Here is a 23032-nt window from a genome sequence, read left to right as displayed (position 1 = left end):
AGAGAACAAAAACATGAGGATAGGAATTCAGGAGCATGTATTCAGGGGCATTCACAAGTTAGAAAAGGAAGAAATCAAGAGATACCAGTGGGAGCCACAGTAACGGGGTCTTCCTGGCGTTCCTGCTCATCCGTAGGAATGGACATTGGGATGATGAGCACCAGGCCCAGACTCGTGCCCACCCACAAGCATGGCGTAGGCAGGGTGTCTGACTTCCGTCCGTACGACTCTACAAACTGCAGGGTGGTTACGGCCTCTTTAGTCTCTCTGTCTATGCTGGAAACGCTGGAACTCCGTGACCGGCTGAATGAGTTTTCTCGACTCTCTGAGAATGAATGGAGAAGGGGAGAGAGAAAGAGAGGGTGGGGGAGAAGAGAAATGTCAAGAAAGATGGAAGATAGAGGGTGGACGGATGAGTAGTAAAAGATAAAGAATAGCAAAGAGTGAAAAGATAAAAGAAAAAGATGGTCGAAGAATCCTTATGCTGTTAAAAAGTGGAATAATTGAAAGTGGAGTCACTCCATATGTATGTTCACAATTACATTTAAACCACATCAACCAGAATCCAAGGAATAAAGTGATACACATGTGCAATTGCAAACACAACTCTTATTGGTTTTAGATTTGTTACTGAAAAGGTAAAACATTAAATTATGCACATATACAGGACAGGGTAGCACATACATATCTATCGACTGAAGACATCTTAAAATTATTCTGTTCACATGATCAAATGTGTCACAGATTTCATTCACATGCAAAGAGGAAACACAGAACACACTCTCACAATTTCAAACGCATTCACCGTCTTTACTGTCCTTTTGACCTTGGATTGCTTCCAGGTTCATATCCACTGCATATTCATATAGCCAGACCTACACATAAAAACGCTTCTGGACTTGCCTGATTTGTGCTTCATTCAGTTATTTAAACTTTCTCTCTCTCGCTTATCTTAATCTGAAAGATGTCATGGGAAATAAAAAAAGAAGCAAAAATAGCAAGATTTTTGTTGCAATACAATATGTATTTTGATAATATTTAATTGGTTGTTGCATGTCTCATTTGACATTCAGTATCGATGTACTATGTCACGCATTACAAGGAAACAAAAATTCTAAATTAGAATTTGAGTAGCGTTTTCCATTGAGAATCCTGTTTATCCTGCAGAACAAAAGTGCACTGCATTCTCATAACATAAACCCATTATAAGAAACACTGACAGACATTTGTCATAATGTCAGAACATGGGTTTGTGAGTGTAGTGATGAAAGGAAAGTCATTTGTGGAAAGAATACAAAATGTTTGTAGGTATATCAAAAAAGCTGTGGGATTCTAAAGTATCAGTTAAAATATTTTATAATATGTCATTAATCATATATCATAATGACCTCTATAATTTATTACTTCAATACTAAACTTCTTCTTCTGGGTCATTCTCAGGAAACTGTTGTGTGCTACATGTGTTCCCATGATAATCAAACAAATAAGTAAAATAATTAACATGGTACTGCGCCCAGTAACATTATATAATAGATGTATCCCTTTATTGTCTAAATAAATACATTTATTAAAACGATAGTGATTAATTTTCACACAAAACACGGGAAAACTGACTATAAATGATGTGCTAGCTAAGAACATTATTAATAATAATTACATTTAAATTTACCACATTTAGCCTCAAACCTTCTCGAAAGGTCAGCAAAAACATGTTTTTTTCAAATTGTAAGAAATTCAAATTCAAAGAAAACATGAATGGTTTGAAATAATGCAGCATTTTACACTATTGTTCAAATAATTTGGCTTAGTAAGTTTTTTTTTTTAAAGAAATTAATACTTTTATTCATTAAATATATTTAAATTGATCAATTATTATTCAAATAATGCAAAATGGTTATATTTCACACAATATTACAGATATTATTGTATTTTTGATCAAATAGATGCAGCTACGACCAGTGCCTAGCCTACACTTCTGGGGGGCCTTTTTCGGGGGGGGGGGGGGGGGGGGGGGGGGGGGAGTTATGAATGAATGAAATGCCTTTGTCCTTGTTCGGTCCGTCTCGAATCGCGCTCACGGAAAGTGCTTGAGAAACGGTGTCTCTTCCGCGGCTCGATACGATTTCAACACTTTTTTTTTTGTCTCGAGCAGGACACTATGACATTCACGTTACATGACTTGACTGATTTTTGTGTAGAAGAGGTGACACAGTGCACCGCATTAAAAGAAATGAACATTCATGTTTTCATAACCGCTGGCCAAATTCAAAAACGAAACTAAAATTAAATCATCTTTGAGAGCAAGGGGGCCCCCTGATGTTTCAGGGGCCCTACGCAGCTTGCGTATAGGGAGGATTGGCTCTGGCTATGACATTGGAGGGTCTTACTGACCCAGACCTTTTAATTGGTAGTGTATTTAGGGTTTTGGCATTGAATTAATAAATGAAAATACAAATGAATTTATTTTCTTGCACAAACAGCACTGTTTCTTGAGAATGACTCTCCTATGGCCCAGTGAAGGTCCTCTTTCTTTTCCTGGTGAAGGTACACATGTCCATGAAACACATAAAACCATCATCATGGTCACGATAGCACACCTTACTATGTTCTGTGTACACTATCCCCCAGTTTCAAATTGCTTTAAGAATGACCTCACAACATCCACCTCAACATTGATGACAACATTAATGATTGATAATACTGACAGAATCATCAGACCTCCCTTAGACACTGACATACAGAAAGTGTTTTCCTGAAACAGGTTAAGCCTAGCCTTGGACGGATAACTATTTATCACATGTAGTCCAGGACTAGATTTCATCTGTGTCTCGGAGATGTCACAGTGCGTGGGATGGACAGACGACTACAAACCGACAACACTGCAGATCGACAGAGGCTGGTGTGAAACACAAAGCAGACATCATTGTAATGTTCAGCTGCTAGCAACTTCGGTGAAAAACCAAACCTGAAGATGAAGAGCAAAGTGAGACTCTGAACATCATTCAACGTGACGAGAGAGGGGTTCTGACCAAGCAACTATGAGCCACAGGACGGGACGGAGCGAGACGTGACGCTACAGGGTGAGTGGTCCTTGTGACCCTGAAAAGCCCCTCCTTACCTCTCTCGCTCCAGGAGTAGGTGGTGATGTGATGCTCATCATGAGAGTACATACTGACTCCGTGTAACTGCTGCAGCATGGCTCGTCGGGACGGATAACCTATCCATCGAACGCACACACACACACGACACCCCAACGGCCACAGTCACACACACACACACGTAAATACAACCATACACGACCACGACATACAAAATGACACGTACATAGACGTATAACAAAACACCAAAAAGACATGACCAGAACATCACGGCGTACAGAGAGTGACAGAAAAAGAGAGAAAGAGAAAACAGATAAACCAATATGCAAGAAAGAAAGAAAGAAAAAAGGGTCCTGACAGGTCGATATTTTTTTCTAATACCTACCCACAACATTTCAGTAGATTAGATAGCCAAAAAATTTTAATAAAATAGAAATTTAAACCGTCGACAGAATGAAATCCTTTCTTGGCTATGATGTGTGTGTGTGTGTGTGTGTGTGTGTGTTTGTGATCACAATAATTAATGGGACAATTCACTCAAAAATGAAATTTCTGTCATCGTTTACTCACACTCATGTTGGTCCAAACCTGTAATACTGGCTTCAAAAAAAATTCAAAAACATGTTAAATAGTGTATTAGTGATGGGAAGATCAGATAATTTTAGGATCTTTGAATCTTGTTTAGCAAAATGAACAAATCTTTATTCAAGTCATTTCATATGAATAGAGTTATTAAAAATAATTAAAATGTTACATTTCCAGTAGCCAAATTTTTCCAACAAGTCTACTTGCATCAACTTTCACCATATTCCAAATGAGAAAATCATGATAATACCAGCCAAAGACAAATTATGAGAAATGATTAATGATTAAATTACTACTCAATTGTGTCTTCTTGTCTGAGTTGTTCATATTCTGGGGGCTTGTTTCCTCTAGGCTGTTGCCCTAAAGCAGAACCCAAAATATCACAGTCACAGTAAAATATTGTTGTCACCGATGTAATCATTTCTGTTTCCTTTACATAGCCTATGTGGTTTTCAAATCAGAAAAGAATGAATGTCTATAAGACCAGAAGACTCGAGAGGTGAACAAATCATTTGTTTCCTTCTGTTTACCATAAAAAAGTCTTTCAAAATGAATGAATAACTCATGGGAGACCCATCACTTTAGCATACAATATGAGATGCATTAATACTTTTATTTGTTGACTTTTTTTGGACATTTCTAGTCACTGTGTGCTTTCACAAAAAGCAGCATGAACATTCTTCAAGAGATCTTCTTTTATGTTCCACAGAGCATATAAAGTCTAATGGGTTTACTCACATGAAGGTGAGTAAATAATGACAGAATTTTCATTTTTGGGTGAACTATCTGATTAACACTGACCAAGACGAGCCTCTGATGTCTCACAGCATTAATTTCCCGAGCAATATAAGACAAAGCAAACTGAACACAAACCCACAAATCCAGTCTCACACAGTGCAAAATGGTCACACACGAAATCACATATAGGTTTGTGAGAAGACACGCAAATTGACCTTTTCTACCGACAGCACCTGTATCTGCGGGAACTATGAACATAATTAGTCGTATCCATCCTGTTAGCCTGTTAGTGTGAATATTTCATGATATAGATGGCTGAGAGAAAAGATCTACTTGCTCGTTCTCGCTCTCTCTGGGACTCTTTTGTTGAGGTCACTGACTGTCAATCACAGCAGGGGAGCCAAATGACACACCTGTTATTAGAAACAGAACACCGCCCTCTCTCTGTGGGACAGGCAAAAGATTCTGTGGAAAATATTATTTTTTCTGATCCTCTGTGTTTATAGTTTGTGTATACACATAAACGTTGCTTAGTCTTATAGACCTTAGTCAGCACCATCTTTAAATTCTGACAGCACTGAAAACAAGGCTGTGAATTATAGAAGAACAGTGTGTTCAATGGATTGTACTGTTGTTTACCAATTGTTCAGCTGACAACACATCTTTCAAAAAGTCGTCCAGTAGACAAAAACTCTTTTGAAACTGTTATGAAAATAACATTTAATCTAGGACCTTTATACAGTGCATGCCATTGTAAAAACTGTAGTCTATCTCTCACTACCTTGTTTTTAACCATCCCTGTTGAAAAAAAACAGCATATGCTGGTTAGGTATGTTTTGAAGAACGGCTGCTGGTTTCAGCTGGTCTTTAGCTAGTCGTGTGCTGGTTTAAGCTGGTCAAGTGCTGGTCATGTGATGGTCCAGCACATGACCAGCACTTGGCCAGCTAAGGACCAGCTTAAACCAGCTCAAACCAGCAGCCATGCTTCAAAACATACCTAACCAGCATATACTGGTTTTTCCAACAGGGATGTAAAATTTAATATGGCATCTAACATTTTCTTTTAACAAATTATTATAAGTTAACAAATGTTTCTTGTTAAACTAATCAAATGTGTGTGATTGAATGATTGACTCAAAAAGATGCCCACTTATCGCCACATACTTCCGTTATGATGTAACCAGCAGAAAATGCTCTAAATTAATCAGTGAATGATTCTTTTTGGTAAATGGGATGTGACTCAGTAGATTTTAATGGGATAATGGGATGTCAAGGAGACAATGGGATGATTGAAAGTCCCATCCACTACCACTTATTCATTGTCTTGTAAAAAATTTCTGTAACTGTCCTTATTTTGCTTACATCAAGTATGTGCGTATGTCTTTCCATCCTTAATGCTGTTTATATGAGACTACGTATCCCAACATCCCGCAGCTCTCTCTTCCTGTAGCGTGTCTCATTAGCGACGGCCTGGCTCTCCTCGCTGCTAATTGACCTTTAATTATCCCAGCGACCCCACTGCGGCACCACATGCCTGTTACTGTAGCGATAGGGACGCACGCCATGCGTTGAGACCAAAGAAGCAGTAGGCAGTCCTCTAACGGACAATAACACTTTTCCAAGTGTGGAGAAAAAAATGGGCCTGTCTATATCTAGACAGACGTGGATTCATTTGAATATCGCAACATTATTCAATTAAAAAAATCCAAGCTGAGTCTGTGCAAAAGAGTTTCAGAGATTAATATTGCGCTTTCAAAACTGCCCAGGTGGAAATAAAAAAGAAAGAAAAAGGGGTGACAGGAAAACGTTTTATTAGCTTGTGAGAAATAAAAAAATTTTTCTCAAAAATTAAATCAAATAGAGATTATTAGGTTAAGGCAATATCAGTGCACAGCACGTCATTCTGAGAACCATCCAGTCACTGTGAAAACCTTATGAACTCTGTGACACTATTTGTACGTTGCTGTTCGACTTGGGCTGGTTTGTCCTGGTTGGCGTCCTTCACGTAAACAGGATTATGGACACAGATGACGGCACAGGAGGAGACACTGCCTATCGCTGCGATTGGATTAGTGAATGACAGGAAGTCGGTGCCCAAGCGAGGATATGATCTAAGTGAGGAGTTACTGCTGTACAGATCACGCTAATATGAACAAGACATCTGCTATAGGGACATATGTGACCCTCGACCACAAAATCAGTCTTAAGTGTCAATTTTTAGAAACTGAGATTTATACATCATCTGAAAGCCGAATAAATAAGCTTCCTATTGATGTATGGTTTGTTAGGATCGGACAATATTTGGCCGAGATACAACTATTTGAACATCTGGAATATGAGGGTGCAATAAAATAAACATATTGAGAAAATTGCCTTTAAAGTTGTTCAAATTAAGTTCTTAGCAATGCATATTACTAATCAAAAATGAAGTTTTGATATATTTACGGTAAGATATTTACAAAGTATCTTCATGGAACATGATCTTTACTTAATATCCTAATGATTTTTGGCATAAAAGAAAAATTGATCATTTTGACCCATGCAATGTATTTTTGGCTATTGCTACAAATATACCCCAGAGACTTAAGACTGGTTTTGTCGTCCAGGGTCACATATATGACTGACAAGGACAAAGAATTGACATGAGATGAAGACATACAGAAGTCACGTTTGCTGTGTGCAAGCCCACGATAACCATTAAAGGAGTCATACCACATACATAATGGACTTAAATATAATAATAATAATAATAATAATAATATATATTTTTTTTTATCCTGAGGTTCAAGGATATGAGAAGCAGCAGGCAGAGAAAGATTAGAAAGAGATAAATTCGTTTTTTTCATGATATGACCTCTTTAAAGCAGGGCTCTTGTAATACACACATTTAAATATGGAGGTGATATGAACAAACATTTGAACATACACACATATTCTGATATTATGTGCTTTGTAGAAATGTGTCGTGTTGATAGTGATGATTGGATTGTCCATGTATTTCATTTTGGTAAATTCCCTTCTAGTGATCCAGAGGAAACTGTTGCAATTTCATTTCACATTAAGAAAGATGCTTGAAGAGAAGTAAGTCCACAACCATAATCGTTGCATAAACTCCAACCTAGGCTTGCGAAGAGACTGCCTACATTAATTTTTTAATTCACATCATCAACCCACCTGTCAAATGACTGCGTGTAGAGGTAGTAGTTAAAAGCATTAAAAACAAAAAGTATAATTAGGCTCACAGCGGTGTCTGCCTCAGCCTCCATGTTTGAAGCACAAATACGGTCTCAAACATAAAAGGGACAGAAGATCCCCAAAGCTTGAAAAGCCGAGTCGTTTTTGTGAGTCACACTTTGAAAGGTTTGTGCCGTTTCTTCTTCTTTTTGTTTTACTTTTGAAGAATTTTGAAAGGCTGGTTAATTGACGTTTATCCCATTCATCCTAATATTGGCAAAAATAAATGGATTTAAGGGATTTAAGTTTAATTAAAATCTATAACACAAACCTACTGTGAGATCACAAAAACTTTCCACCAAAATTTCAGCAAAAATGCAGTATGGTAATTGGTGCATAAGATACTCTGTTACCCCTTTTCCACCAAAGAGGTGCCAGTGCCAGAGCCCAATCTGGTCCCGTTTTGATTTAAATAAATATACATAAATTGTAAATCCAAACCTATATGACTTAATCTTTTCCCTGAAACACATAAGGAAATTTTGTCACACGTAAAGACGTGACAAAATTCACAAACTGTGCTTAAATTGGTTACACTTTATTTTGATAGTCCACTTTAGACATTCTACTAACAGTAAGTAACTTTGCAACTACATGTTAACTAGCAGTCAATAGAATATTAGACTGTCTGCTTAATATCTTCTAACGCTTTATTTTGATGGGTCCACAACATATAACATACTGACTATGAGAAACTTTGCAAGTATATGTCAACTTGTTGTACTAGCACTAAACCTAGCCTAGCAGTCTACTCTGAGTTAGTAGACATGTAGTTGCAAATTAATGAAAATTAGTTGACATGTAGTTGCAAAGTTACTTATAGTTAGTAGAATGCCTAAAGTAGACTATCAAAATAAAGTGCAACCCTTAACTTGCATGTCGAGGTTGTTTCCCCTTTAAGAATGTTATGCTTGCATTTTGGTTGGAGTGCATTAAGGTGATTCTGTTGGTTCACGGTTTTTCATTCACTTTCTACAGTGCCTTTGTTCATTTAAAAGCATAAATACCTACATGTGGTGACCCCGACATGCAAACTGTGTCTCCGCCTGGGCGAACCATGCTGCAGCTTGCTGTTCCCAAAACTCTGGTATCTTGAGAATTACTCAATTGGTCATCATCTAGTCAAACCACAACAACAACTAAAAGAACTCTGGAGATGTTCAAGAGCATTAGGGTCAGCACATGTAGGTGTTATTGCAAACAAAATGGATATTGGATGAAAAGCAGTGAACCGGTTAAACCACTTTAATGGACTCCGACCAAAAAGAAAAAGTAAGTCTCTTAAAGGGGGGTACGAAACCTCACAAGCACAGTATGTGAATTCTGTCATATCTTGAGTGTATGTCGCCACACTGGTGACTTTTACTGTGTGGAAAAATGATAGTGACTGAAGCTGTCAGTCATCTCCTTTAAGGTTCCCCAGAGGAAATTCAAATGGGTTTGGAGCAACATGAGTCTGAGTAAATGATGATAGAATTTTAATTTTTGAGGGTACTATCCCTTTAAAACATTGAAAAAAAGACCATGATGTACCATATTTGTTTGTGGGCAGTTATAGCATTGTTCGGCTCTCAAATGTGGCTCTGCCGGTGCTGGAAGAGGTCCACAGATCCCCTGGTCAAGCACCAGCTCAGTGGAAAAGGGATATGCTTCCTGTGTGGCATGATAGGGCTTTAGTAATCACCAATCTCTCCAAAAGTGTGGAAAACAGAGCAATAAAACCAAAGAAAAGGCAGTGAAATCACAGCGTCAGAAAACATAGCAATAAAACCCCATACCCTCCTCCTTGTATCCCTTGATGAGTGTTAAACATGCATAAGGGGAATGGGGCAGTGGGGGGATAGGGGAAAAAAGGGTAAATGGATTAAAGGGATAAAGGAGCTGGAGAACAAGCACACACCTTCGGTGAGGGAGGACACAGGCAAAGAGACCTCCATGCATGCGGCAGACTGGGCCTTGCGGAAGGGTGGTCTGCCGGGCCCCCTGCGGGCAAGGCGTGGCCCTTCAGGGCCCCCCGGGACTCTGGCCCTCCCAGTCGGACAGGGCTGGGAGGTGGGGCTAGTGCAATGTCCATTCACATGATCTGTAACAACGGGCATAGCATTAGCAAAAAACCCAAATGAGATTATAAATAGAAGAGTGTGTGAGAGAGAAAGAGATGTGAAAAGGGCAGTGGGATGAAAACAATGCAGCCGCAAAAGAGAGAGAAGCATTAACAGTAAGAGGAAGCAGTCATATAATAGCAGCTTAAATCAGCCAAAAAATCATTCTGATTTGAAAAGGAAAATGGAAGGGAAAAGGAAAAAGGAAAATGGTAAGGAAAGGGGAAAGGAAATTGGAACAGAAAAAGGGAAAATGATAATGGAAAGGGAAGAAAAAGGGGGAAAAGAAAAGAAAATGAAAAAGGAAAATAAAAAGGCAAAAGGAAAGGAAATAAAATTGGGGGGGGGGGGGGTAAAGGAACAGGAAAAGGAAAGGAAAATGTAAAGATAAGTAAAAATACAAAAAGAAAAAATGAAAAGGGACAAGAGCAAGAACATGGAAAAGGAAAGGAAAGTTGCAGGTTATGGTAGCTGTTCAAAAAATTAAGCATTCAGAGAGGCTTTCTTATCCCTTCTCAACTCATTGAAAATTTTGAAAGGACGAAGGCGGAGGAAGAACAGAAGCTTCCATCTGCAGTCTATTTATGCAGGAAGTTGAGGGAGGTCTGGTTGTGTATGCAGGAAAATACCCAGATTCAACCTCCCTGCATCTAAAACAGCATATTTTTCAACAACACCTCCAACACACCTGGATCAAAGTTTTACTAGCGTCTACCTGAGAGAGGCATCCTGTAGCCAGAAGCTCTCAGATGGAGGCAGCCTGTTTATATGTTCCACAGTATCCTCTAGGTTTTGACTGACTCCTGACTATTTTGACATTCTAGCTGTATATTTCCCTCCCGTCCTCCATTTTATATCTATCTATCAATCATTTTCATGCCAACACAGCCATCCAAATCCACGACTGTCTCCTGTCATTTCATATCAGTGGGATTTCTACTCAGTCATTTTTATATCACACAGTAGACTTCGCAACCAAAACTTTGACACTGACTCATGGTGAAACAAAGCACTATTAAGAACACCATCTGTAGTAGTACGTTTGAGAAACTTCATTTTAAAGACTACGTTTGTTAGTTCATATGTTCTTGTATGCACACATTTTTATAGTGTATGTAGAACTTTCCAGTAGGTAAATATTGTTATATGTATAATAAGAAGTGTGAGTTATTAAAATGTTCTGGGGGGTAATTGTGTAGATTTATCGCTTTATTCTAAAAGCAGACAAAATTTTGGTTATATTTTATGTATGATGTAATCTTGCTAGGTTACAGGAATGTTTATTATTATTCCTAATCACTATTCTGTGTGTCTGTATATACTTAGTTGGATACAGTGTGCTAGCGTATTACGTTTAGGTTTCGGTTTCGTTTTGAGTTGATGGTCAGGGCGGGGATGACTTGCCAGTTTATAACCTGATCTAGCTGATACCGCTGATCTAATTGATCAAACAATTCTGACTAACAAAACAAATCAATGTGGGAGATTATTGTAATGTGTGCACAATAAAAGAGAACGAAAGAGATTCGAGTTGTATGCCGTCCTTGTCCTGACACCCTTCCAGTGGGGAGATTGCTGAGCTATAGCAGGTAGCCTAGCAAGGAACTGGACAGTTATAAACTGCAGTAGGAGCCGTGCTAGAGAGGACACGAGCCCTGAGCAGGAGAGTGCTATCGTTGATGACCAGCGCCGGGATCGGAGACTCGGATTCTGGGGATAGAAGTGGCCGGCAATGACGCCATAACAACGGATGAGCCGTTAAAGAGCGGAAGAACGTCCGCAACTGTGAGTAAGATTGAGTGAACAGATTAGGAGCCGCGGGGCTAATAAATTGACTTTGTGAATAACGCCGTTACCATCAGTAACATCTGGAAAAGACGTCTGTGTTGTTTACGGATGAGTCGATTCGTTTGAACGATTCTTTTGCTAAAAAGCAATTATAGCGGTTCTGTTCGCTGGAAGAAAAAAGAAAAAGAAAATGGCGGATGATAATCCAGATCTAGAGAGTTTAAAATGGAGGCGCTCTAATGTACAACGAAACTTTACTACACGAATAAACCGTCTTGATGTAAGTGCTGACCGTTTACGTGAAGTTGAGTTGTCAGAAGAGTTAGCGAGATTGAAGGATGATTATAACAAACTCCTCGATGTCAATAATGAATATATAGACGCACAGAGCCAGATAGATCCTACTGATGACAACAGTGAATTGCAGGACGCCCTAGCGAGAAGGGAAGCCTGTGAGAAAAGGTTCTTTGAAGCTGAGAGTAAGAGCATGGAGTTACTGTGGTCCAAGTTTGCAGTGCCGGACATAGACGATCTTGTAAAACAGTTTAAGTCTGCGTTTGCTCGGGCTGAGGTGCTCGGGGAAAAGAAAGTAGTGCCATGGGCACAGCAAGGAGTTGAAAGTGGTAAATTAGATAGGAAACTCCGTGAACTCACGGAGGCTGTGTACACTTGGAGAGACTATCGGCCTCATGGAAAAGACAGATGGATGCTCTTTCCTGTCCCCAAGAAACCGCAGCCCACCTGCCTAAACGACTATCGCCCTGTAGCCCTCACATCAGTGGTGATGAAGTGCTTTGAGAGACTGGTCAGAGACTTCATCATTGCATCACTACCAGACACACTGGATCCACTACAGTTTGCATACAGACATAACCGCTCCACGGAGGATGCCATCTCACACCTCCTCCACACCACAACAAGTCACCTGGACTGCAGAAAAGGGAATTATGTAAAAATGCTGTTTGTGGACTACAGTTCAGCGTTTAACACCATAATTCCCTCCACACTCACCTCCAAGTTGGAGGTCCTTGGTCTCAGCACATCCTTGTGCCAATGGATCTCCAGCTTCCTGAAGGACAGACAGCAAGCCGTACGGATGGGTAAACACACCTCATCCTCCATCACCCTAAGCACCGGAGCCCCTCAAGGTTGTGTTCTGAGCCCCCTGCTGTACTCACTGTACACTTATGACTGTGTGGCCACTTCCAACTCCACCACCATCATTAAGTTTGCTGATGACACTGTTGTGTTGGGCCTGATCTCAGACAACGACGAGACGGCCTACATACAGGAGATTAAGAACCTGGAGAGTTGGTGCCAGGTGAATAGTCTACACCTGAACATCAGCAAAACTAAGGAGCTGATAGTGGACTTCAGTACGAAGCAGGAGCGGTCGTACCAGCCGATCACGATCAGCGGGACTCCAGTGGAGAGAGTGGACAGCTTCAGATACCTGGGTGTTCACATCACGCAGGACTTGACTTGGTCCTGTCATACCAGCACCCTGGTGAAGAAGGCCAGGCAGCGTCTGTACCATCTGAGACGCTTAAAGGACTTTAGACTTCCCTCTCGGGTGCTTAAGACTTTTTACACCTGCACCATCGAGAGCGTCCTGACGGGCAGCATCACTTCCTGGTTCGGGAACTGCACTATGCAGGACAGACGAGCCCTCCAGAGGGTGGTGCGTTCAGCGGAACGTACCATTCACACCGAGCTCCCTAACCTGCAGGACATCTACAGCAAGCGGTGCCTGACCAGGGCCAGGAAGATAGTGAAGGACCTCAGCCATCCCAACAATGGACTCTTTTCTCTGCTGCGTTCAGGGAGACGCTTCCGCTCCATGAAGGCGAACACAGAGAGAATGAGGAGGAGCTTCTTCCCGCAGGCCATTCGGAGTCTAAACCACTCTCCACTCTAATCACATCACCCCACACTTCCACTTTGCACATTTTTCAAGTACAATCTGCACTAATTTGTAGAAGGTTACGAAAGGATAAATGAGTGGGACTTACATGCCATTTGTCTTTGTCTTTAGTATCCTTTTACTCACTTATACACTTTACTGCACTGCACAGCACAGCACACGGACACTTTATCACTGACATACACTTTACTTTTTATAGAATCTATATAGAATCATATTCTATTTTTTATTCTCATATCTATTTGTTATTTTATTTTATTGCTAGTTTATTCTGTATATATGTTTACTGTACTTTTTCTATTTGTATTTTTGTAAACTTGAGGTTTTTCTAATTTTGTTGGACAATTTGTTGGACAGTCGTACAATACATTTCACTACATGTCGTACTACGTATGTATATGTATGTGACAAATAAAATTTGAATTTGAATTTTGAATTTATTTGATTTTTTTATCATTGAGAGAGGATAGGGAGCAACTGATGGATGGATGGACATACCGACGTGAAAATGAGGTCATGAAGAGGAATAGTACAGAAATAAAAGACGATGGAGACGGCGACAGAGGTGAGGAGGTAAAGGATGAAGATGATGGAGGCGATGTCGCGGTCGGTGAGCATATCACAACGGCTATCGACAGCCTTACAGCTGAAGATAACATCACCTTAACCCAACCAGCAACCCTTACTGTTGATTCTCTACCTGTTAACGACCAGTCTGCTGTTGTCAATCCGTCCATTAATGGGCAGGGGAGTGTTTATGTCACAAGCTCTTCTTCATTCATGGCTACAGGTAAAGCAAACATCCCGATTTATGTTGCTCAAGGTGCTACAGTCACTGGTCGACCTCAGAGCAGATATGAGTCAGCTACCAACTGTAGACCCCAACAGACTTTACAGCCCACCCTGCAGTCCAGACAGTCTGATGGTGGACTTGGTGTCAGTTTCGCTCTACCTCCAACCCTTGGCAGCACACCACAACTGCCGAGTGTTCATACTGAGCTACCCGTCGATCTCAGCATGGGACAAGGTAATAGTATACCATATAGCAGCTCTGGTTCATACGCCGGTGGAGATAATAGCTCTCAGTGGATTAGACCAAAAATAAGGCTCACACCCATAAATTTGCCTAAATTCTCTGGGGACAGGAGAGATTATTGGCGCTGGAAAGCTGAATGGGAAAGTATCCAGGCGCAAGCAGAACCTATGGGGTCGAGGGAATGCAAGAAACTTCACTTGCTGGATAGTATAAATGAGTCTGTGAAAAGTGTACTCAGACTGTTGCGTTGCAGAGATGTAGACGATATCTTCAGGGAATTAGAAAACTGTTATGGTGACAAAGCACAAACGGCAGAGGAGATCGTGTTGGAACTTCAATCACGGCCTGCTGTAAAGAACCACCAGCCACGAGAGACGTTAGAGTTGATTCTTGCAGTGGAGAGAGCTGCGGTGGACCTCACAGACCTGGGGTGCGCGGATGCTGTACAGAATCTACTGGTGATTCGGTCTTTGGAGAGTAAACTCCCGGATGTTATGAAAAGAGAGTGGCTCATGTGCGTGGGAAACCCTGTTAACAATGTCCACCCAGGAAACCGTTTCAACAGACTTTTGATGTTCCTGGAAGAACAAAAATCGTTACTCGTGAGGTTGGAGCAGTTGCTGCCCAGCAAGCCATCACCTGCTAATGCTCCTGAGAGACCGAGCTACCGAGAGAAACCAGGTGACAGGTGGAGAGGGAAGAAGTCGTTCACTAAGACTACATCAAGGGAAGTCAAAAGCGATTCCAAGCAGATACCATGTGCTATGTGTGGGGATGAAGAACATGGAGGTAAACTGTTTCGCTGTAAAACTTTCAGGAAGGCCAGTCTGTCAGAGAAGAAAGCTCAGGTGAAAAAGGCAAAAGTATGTTCAAAGTGCCTGGATGTACATGAAATCGATACCATTTGCACTTCAAGGTTCCTCTGTCATAGGGAAGAGTGTAATAAAGGCGACAAACCAGCGGATCACCACTATTTCCTCTGCCCTAAGGCATCAACGAGGAAGGACGCTACTAGGAGGGAAAACAAAGCAGAGGAAAAGAGGGAATCTTGTGGTCCGACAGAGGAGCAAGAGACTATGTTCGCTGAGTTGGGACTGACTCCTCACCAATTGGAGGTTGTCCGTAAAGCCTGTACTAACAAGGCTTCGTCAACAGTGTATTCTGGCAAGGGTCTGATAGAACAGAGTGGTTTGAAAGAACATCCGGTCCTTATGATGCTTGTATCTGTCACGTCAAAGAGAGGAGACAGCCTTGGAGCTTTGGTCGATCTTGCTTCTGACACGAATTACATTACACACCAAGCTGCAGAAAGACTCGGACTGACAGGTGAGCCAATCATTCTTGTCGTGCATGGGGTTGGCTCGATGAAAGTGAAAGTTGAGACAAAAAGGTATCTCGTGAAAATCAAAGTGTGGACATCACGAGGAACTCTGAAGCTCCATGAGATGATCTGCTATGGGATGACCGACATTGCCAAAGTGGATCATGTGGTGAGCTCAAAGCGATTAGAGCAGTTTTTCCCGGAAGCTAAGCCGGGTGAACTGGCCCGTCCATGGAAAATCGATTTATTGATCAGTACTCGAGAAGGCCGTTTAGCACCGCAAAGGTTGCAAAGGGTCGGCGACTTGGTGTTGTGGGATGGTCCTCTGGGCAAGATCGTGAGTGGTGCGCATCCAAACCTCTGTGAAGAAGTGAAGGTGATCGCATGGAAGTCGAAGACGCACTTCGCTCGCGCAATGAGGACAGTAGCCGTCAAAGTTGAGGAATACTTCGTGGGAAAGCCAGGAAGCCATTTAAGGCAAGAAAGCAGTGTGAAAGTTCGAACGACAGCAGCATGCAATAAAGAAGTCCTTGAGTGGCTAAAATGGGATAGCATCGGTGCTGCCTGTAACCCTAACTGTGGAGGGTGTCGCTGTGGTAAGTGCACACCAGGGGGAAAGGAGATGACTCTTGCTGAGGAGAAGCTAGAGAAAATAAAGGCAGGTCTAACCTACAGAGAGGGAGATGCCCACAGTGACCAGCCACATTGGGATGCGAAGTACCCCTGGACGGAAAACCTAGCCTCTCTTCCCAACAACCGAAAGGCTGTGGAGACAACATTCCTGAGGGCTGAGAAGCGGCTCCTGAAAGACTCCCTGTGGAAAAAGACTTACATGGAGCAAGTCCACGAGATGGTAGAGAGGGGAGCGGCTGTTAAGCTTACTAAGGATGTGATGGACAGCTGGGATGGTGCTGTGTGGTGGGTGAGCCACCTAACTGCTCCAAATCCACACTCAGTGACTACGCCAGTGCGCCTCGTCTGGAATAGCAGCCAGGAGTACAAAGGGGTGAGCATGAATAGCATTTTGCTCAAAGGCCCAGATGTCCTAAATCCCATCAGGGCGGTGCTCCTCAGATTTCGGGAAGGAGTACATGCGGCTATCGGAGACATCACCAAAATGTATAATTCAATATGGTTGGAAGAACAAGAGGTTCATGTACATCGATTCCTGTGGAGGGACTCACCAGAGGATGAAATTGAGGATTATGCGGTCGTGAGAGTGAACATGGGGGACAAACCGGCTGGGTGCATTGCCCAAGTTGCCATGCGAGAGACAGCAATGTTGCCCCAGTTCTCTGATATGGAAGAGGAAAGAAGAGTCATCAAAGAGGACTCCTACGTCGATGACCTCCTCACATCCCACAATGATCTACACAGTCTGAGTGGGATTCTAGCAGGAGTGGAGTATATACTAAAAGCAGGAGGCTTTTACCTCAAGCCTTGGGTCCGGTCCGGCCAAAGTGGAAAGCGGGACGGGATAGAGTCTAAGCCTGTGACTTTGACGTTGCCCAACCAGCTAAGGGAGGAAGATAACAAAGCCCTGGGGGTTGGTTACCTCGTGCAGGAGGACAAACTCTTTGTGATGGTCTCCATCAACTTCTCCAGAAGAAAGAAGAAGATGAGAACTGAGGCTGACCTCACAGAAGGAGAAGTGGAAGTAAAGACACCAAACCCACTGACACGTCGTGTTCTACTGAGTCAGATTGCTGGGTTGTATGACCCGATCGGTTTGGTAACACCTGTGAAACAGAAAGGAGTGATCCTTGTTAGAAGAGCCTTCCAAGAAGCTGGTAAGCTGACTAAAGACACCTGGGATGAACCTCTGTCTGACGAGCTCAGGAGAAAGGCGATTGAGCTGTTCAAGGAGTACGCTCGTCTAAGTAAGATCACGTTTCGCAGAAGCCTCACACCCTCTGACAGGAGGGATAAACCCTGGGGAATTACGTTTTCTGACGGGAGCTGTGAGTCCTACGGCGCCATACTGTATTTGCGATGGGAGACGTCAGATGGTGTGGTCAGTCGGCTGGTAGAGTCGAAGGCCAAATTAACCCCACTCAACCAGAAAGGTGACGCAGTCAAAGCGGAGTTATGTGGGGCTGTTTTTGCTACTCGGCTGAAGGGATACGTATTGAAGCATGGGCGATTGGACGTAGAGAAGTGGTTCCACTTCATCGACAGTCAGACGGTGTTGAGAGCCATCCAAAAGGAGAGCTACGGATTCCAGACATTCTTTGCGAACCGAGTCGGAGCGATTCAGAAGGCTGGTCCCGTTACTGACTGGTGGTGGATACCAGGTGAGGTCAACGTCGCTGATCTGGTCACGAGGGGGTGCTCTCCCGAACTGCTGGGTAAGAACTCTGTGTGGCAGAAAGGTCACAAGTTTCTGTCTAGTCCAGTCGAGGATTGGCCCATAAAGTCCGCTTCAGAAGTAGCAGCTGATGCTAGGGAGGTAGTGAGTAGACTCCAGAGAAAGGCTTTTTCAGCAGTCCTTACCAGAGCTCAAGCCAAGGAGTTGGTAAACCCTGATAGTCCTGATGGTGAAGATCCCATAGTCACAGGAGGAGTTAGCAGGACTCCAGCGTCCTCAGAAAATGGGACGAGATTGACCTCATCTGTGACCAAGGAATCTGAGACACTATGGGGAGCCACGCTCATAGACCAGGTGGATACAGCTCTCTAGCTAAACTTTGTGGAGTAGTCGGTTATATTCGCAGAGCTGTAAAGAAATGGTTGTCATGTGTAGGTAAGATCCCTATACAAGAAAAGTGGGAGGCAGTATTGACAGTAAAGGAACGCAAGACTGCATTCCAAGACCTGTGCCTAGCCGCCCAGAAGGAAGTTAAGTTTCCTGTGACGACATTGAACAGACTCGTTGTCAGCAAAGATGTGACAACAGGGCTCTTAATATGCCATGGTAGAGTCCAGACCATTATGCAAGGAGGGACCGGTGTGCCTCTGATCCCTTACAATGCGTGGATCAGCACCCTTCTTACGCGAGAAGCCCATGAAGCTAACCACGAAGGTGTTACTGGCACTCTCCTCCGTGTGAGATCTAAAGCATGGGTAGTGCTGAGACCAAGGGTTGCCAGAAATGTCATTGACTCTTGTATGTTCTGTCGAAAGACCAAAGCAAGGATGTGCAAGCAGGTGATGAGTGAACTTCCCCTCGAACGAACTGAACCAGCTGCGCCGTTCGAGTTTACATCACTGGACCTTTTTGGCCCCTATGTTGTTAAAGATGCTATAAGACGTAGAGCAAAGATGAAAATATGGGGTGTGGTGTTCAGTTGTATGGCTTCGAGAGCAATACATGCTGACATTGTGGAAGATCTATCGACGGAAGAATTCCTTAAAACATACCAACGTTTCACGGCTCTCAGGGGTCACCCAAAGAAGCTCTGGTCGGATCAAGGGACCAACTTTGTGGGCGCCAGGCCAGTATTACGGGAGCTTTATGAGTTTCTAAGTAGCATTGACAAGGGTCAAGTCCAGGAGAAGGCGGTAGCTGGAGGAACCGACTGGATGTGGGTATTTCACCCGGCAGACTCCCCCCACCGAAATGGGGCGGCTGAGGCAGCAGTCCGCGTACTCAAGAGAGCATTAATCAGTGTTGGCAAAGAAGAAAACCTGACAGCACTGGAGTTCCAGACTCTTCTGTATCTTGCTGCTAACTTGTCAAATGAGAGACCAATCGGTGCCAGAGCCCAGGTACAAGATGAAACCGTGGAAGTCGTTACTCCCAACTCTCTTCTACTCGGCCGCGCAGGACCCAGTGGGGACTCTCGAGGGTTTGAGTACCCAACTTACCCAACCGTGCGTCTAAGAGCAATCCAGATTGAGGTTGACAAGTTCTGGGAGCGATGGAGCCAGCTGGCAGGTCCAGGCCTATATATCCGCCAGAAGTGGCACACGCCTACTAGAAACGTTGCGGCAGGGGACCTAGTCTGGTTAGCTGACCAGAACGCACTGAGAGGCCAGTTCAAGCTGGGTCGAGTCGTCGAGGCATGTCCTGATGTGAAAGGCATAGTACGAGATGTGAGGGTGAAAGCATGTCGAAGTTGTCCAGTTTTCGATGGGCAGCCCAAGAGGAACCGAAGTATGGAGAACTATCCCTACACCATCCTCCACAGGGATGTTAGGAGGTTGGTGGTTCTGCTTCCGGTGGAGGAACAGTAAAGGATCCCCACCATGGTGTGTTTCGGTTGGTAAAGGATAGTAAAGTATCCCCACCATGGTGCGTTTCGGTAAAGGATCAAGACCCTCACCACTACCTCCTCCTGGAGGCTGGTGGTGTGCTTTGGTGGAAGAGGTCAAAATGCTATCGAGGACAATGTATGTTGGTGATGGACCTCGAAGAAATACTTTCTCATATTATGACACAGAACGTTCATATCTATGCATGTATGTTTGCATGGTCACAAGGAGGATTTCCTATTTAGAAGTTTAACCGTTGAGTTATGGTAGCCTACTTGGATTCTAGAATCAGTAGACTAAGTGGGAGGTGTAGAACTTTCCAGTAGGTAAATATTGTTATATGTATAATAAGAAGTGGGAGTTATTAAAATGTTCTGGGGGGTAATTGTGTAGATTTATCGCCTTATTCTAAAAGCAGACAAAATTTAGGTTATATTTTATGTATGATGTAATCTTGCTAGGTTACAGGAATGTTTATTATTATTCCTAATCACTATTCTGTGTGTCTGTATATACTTAGTTGGATACAGTGTGCTAGCGTATTACGTTTAGGTTTCGGTTTGAGTTGATGGTCAGGGCGGGGATGACTTGCCAGTTTATAAACTGATCTAGCTGATACCGCTGATCTAATTGATCGAACAATTCTGACTAACAAAACAAATCAACGTGGGAGATTATTGTAATGTGTGCACAATAAAAGAGAACGAAAGAGATTCGAGTTGTATCTGCCGTCCTTGTCCTGACACCCTTCCAGTGGGGAGATTGCTGAGCTATAGCAGGTAGCCTAGCAAGGAACTGGACAGTGTATGTTATACGCTAGAAAGTTTGGGGTCAGTAATATTTTATATATAAAATATTTTATGGTTTCCACCAAAATAATTAAGCAGCACATCTGATATCAACAATGATAATAATAAGAAAAGATTCTTGAGCACTAAAATCAGCACATTGATCGTGTGACACTCAAGACTGGAATATTGGCTGCAGAAAATACAGCTTTGCTATCACAGGAATACATTAAATTTGAAAACATTTAATTTAAATGGTAATAATATTCCAACAATATTCCTGTTTCACACTGTATTTTTAAATCAAATAAATGCACCGTTGGTGAGCATTTTTTCTTTAATTTTTTTTTTTTTAAAAATTAAAAAAAAAATTAAAAACATTTAAAAAATCGCACCAATCTGAAAGTTATGAATTTTCTCTCTATGTTTTATTTTTGCAAAAAATATAGTTATATATATATAGTTTTTTTTTACAATAACTCTCATGACACTAACTAAAATCCAATTTAATATGGTAACTGAGCAGGAACACAGCATCTTCAGATGATTGTCATGAAAGTCAGAGAACATCATCTCAGAGAGTCAGGATGAGGAAGCCCAAAAAAATGGAACCCAGTCTGCAGATGTCTTTACCTCTGTTTTCCCTGGCCTGGACCAGGGACAGAGTTTCTAAATGAGCCCAGGTTCATGAAAAGATCCAAACTGAAGGTTTAGGATAGTAGAAAATATTGCAAAAGACCCGGTGCATTCAAGGGGAGACAGTTCTGAGCACAAAACTAAAGAGAACTCTCTGTTTCAGCCACACACACATACATTACACTCACAAAACACTCATAAATTGGCTTTCTAATAAGTATTGATATTTTTATGTCCTTTTTAGGTTTTCATGACTTAAACCTTCAAGATATTTTCATATTACAAAATGACCCAATACTCGCTTTCTAAATTCTAATATTTTTCCAAGCACAAATCGAAACCTTCAAGGATTAGAAACAAGTATAATCACTCATGGCACAGATGGTCTATTTTCCTTTGTAATGCTGCACAGCTTGACCTGTTGAAGGAACACTTTCATTATTACACATTAGGTCAAGTTTGGCACAAGAAATTGGAGAGGAAATTATTCAGCACTCAGCGAGAGGTGTGTTAGTCACAGCCGAGCATGAAACAAAAAGCCAGACAAGAGGAAATAAAAAGGAAAAGAGAACAAGGAAAGATATTCAGCGAAAGAGACAGAGTGAGACAATTTGGAGTATTTCTGTACAAGGCTGAAGAATGATCCAAGTCACAATGAGGCAAGCTCACTTGCAGAGAATGATCTCATTATATTAGTGCATGTCGTTCAGAGGTAGAAGATGGTCCAATCACAAATGAGCAGGCTTTTCATAGAGTTAGAGAATGGTCCAATAGGGTTAGAGCATGTTCTGAGGTATAGAATGACCCAATTACGATGGAGCAAGGCCTTTAAGATGTAAAGGATGAATCAGTCGCGAAAGAGCAAGATTCCAGAGTGATACCTTTCTTAACTTAAGAATGAGTATGTTGTAAAAACCACCTTTGTAAACACTTGCAAAATGTACAGTGAGAAGCATAATAAAAAATAAAAAAGGCCACACGCAGAGATTTGAGGAGGGAAATTTAGCGCCACGTCATGAATTCAAATGAGAAGAAAGTGAAAGAATAAAAATGCATTAAATATGAACTGTAAAAGACAAGGGGCTTCATCATGTCATTCTCAACAGGATGGCAACAGAGAAAGTTGATGCATCGAAGGCAAGAATAAAGAAAAAGGTCTGCTCGCTTTCGGCCTACCGTACCAAGATCAGTCTTAAGATCTGTGGGTAGACTTAACTTTCTGCCTGGTCCCTTGACTGAAACAAAATAGAACAGAAAGGGGCAATTAATCCAGTTAAGAAAACAAAACAAAAAGGCCAAATAAAGATCAGCTCAAATGAAATTAATAAAACAAAAAAAAAAAACAAAGAAAGAAAATCATTTAGTGTAACACATGCAGGTGTACACACTGACATGTAATATTTCATTCGACAGTCATGCCTGATCGCATACTGCCACCAGATAAACGGATTTGTCTGTTTTTAAACAAGCAAACACAAGCATGCAGAACGCATCAAACTCAAAATCCATTTTTTAAATTTCCATTTCCTTCCATGTTGATAGTAAAAAAAAAAATGCATGGATCAATCAAAATAACTGCAAAATATAC

The 23032-nt window shown here is 41.9% G+C and overlaps 1 protein-coding gene across 1 annotated transcript in view; it reads right to left on the bottom strand.

Annotated features, from left to right (window-relative positions):
* LOC306877294 (syntaxin-binding protein 5-like) overlaps positions 1-23032 on the bottom strand; it is a 195452-nt gene that overhangs the window by 6374 nt on the left and 166046 nt on the right. Inside the window, exons 22-25 of the mRNA XM_079428977.1 lie at positions 22626-22679; positions 9556-9738; positions 3119-3217; positions 86-325 (exon numbers count right to left, since the gene is read on the bottom strand). Coding sequence (XP_079285103.1) covers positions 86-325; positions 3119-3217; positions 9556-9738; positions 22626-22679 — 576 coding nt within the window. The remainder of the gene's footprint in view (positions 1-85; positions 326-3118; positions 3218-9555; positions 9739-22625; positions 22680-23032) is intronic.

Source organism: Barbus barbus (assembly GCF_936440315.1).
Source record: "Barbus barbus genome assembly, chromosome: 11".
Lineage (NCBI taxonomy): Eukaryota > Metazoa > Chordata > Actinopteri > Cypriniformes > Cyprinidae > Barbus > Barbus barbus.
Note: the sequence above shows the minus strand (reverse complement) of the source record. Positions and strands in the feature narration are given on the sequence as shown.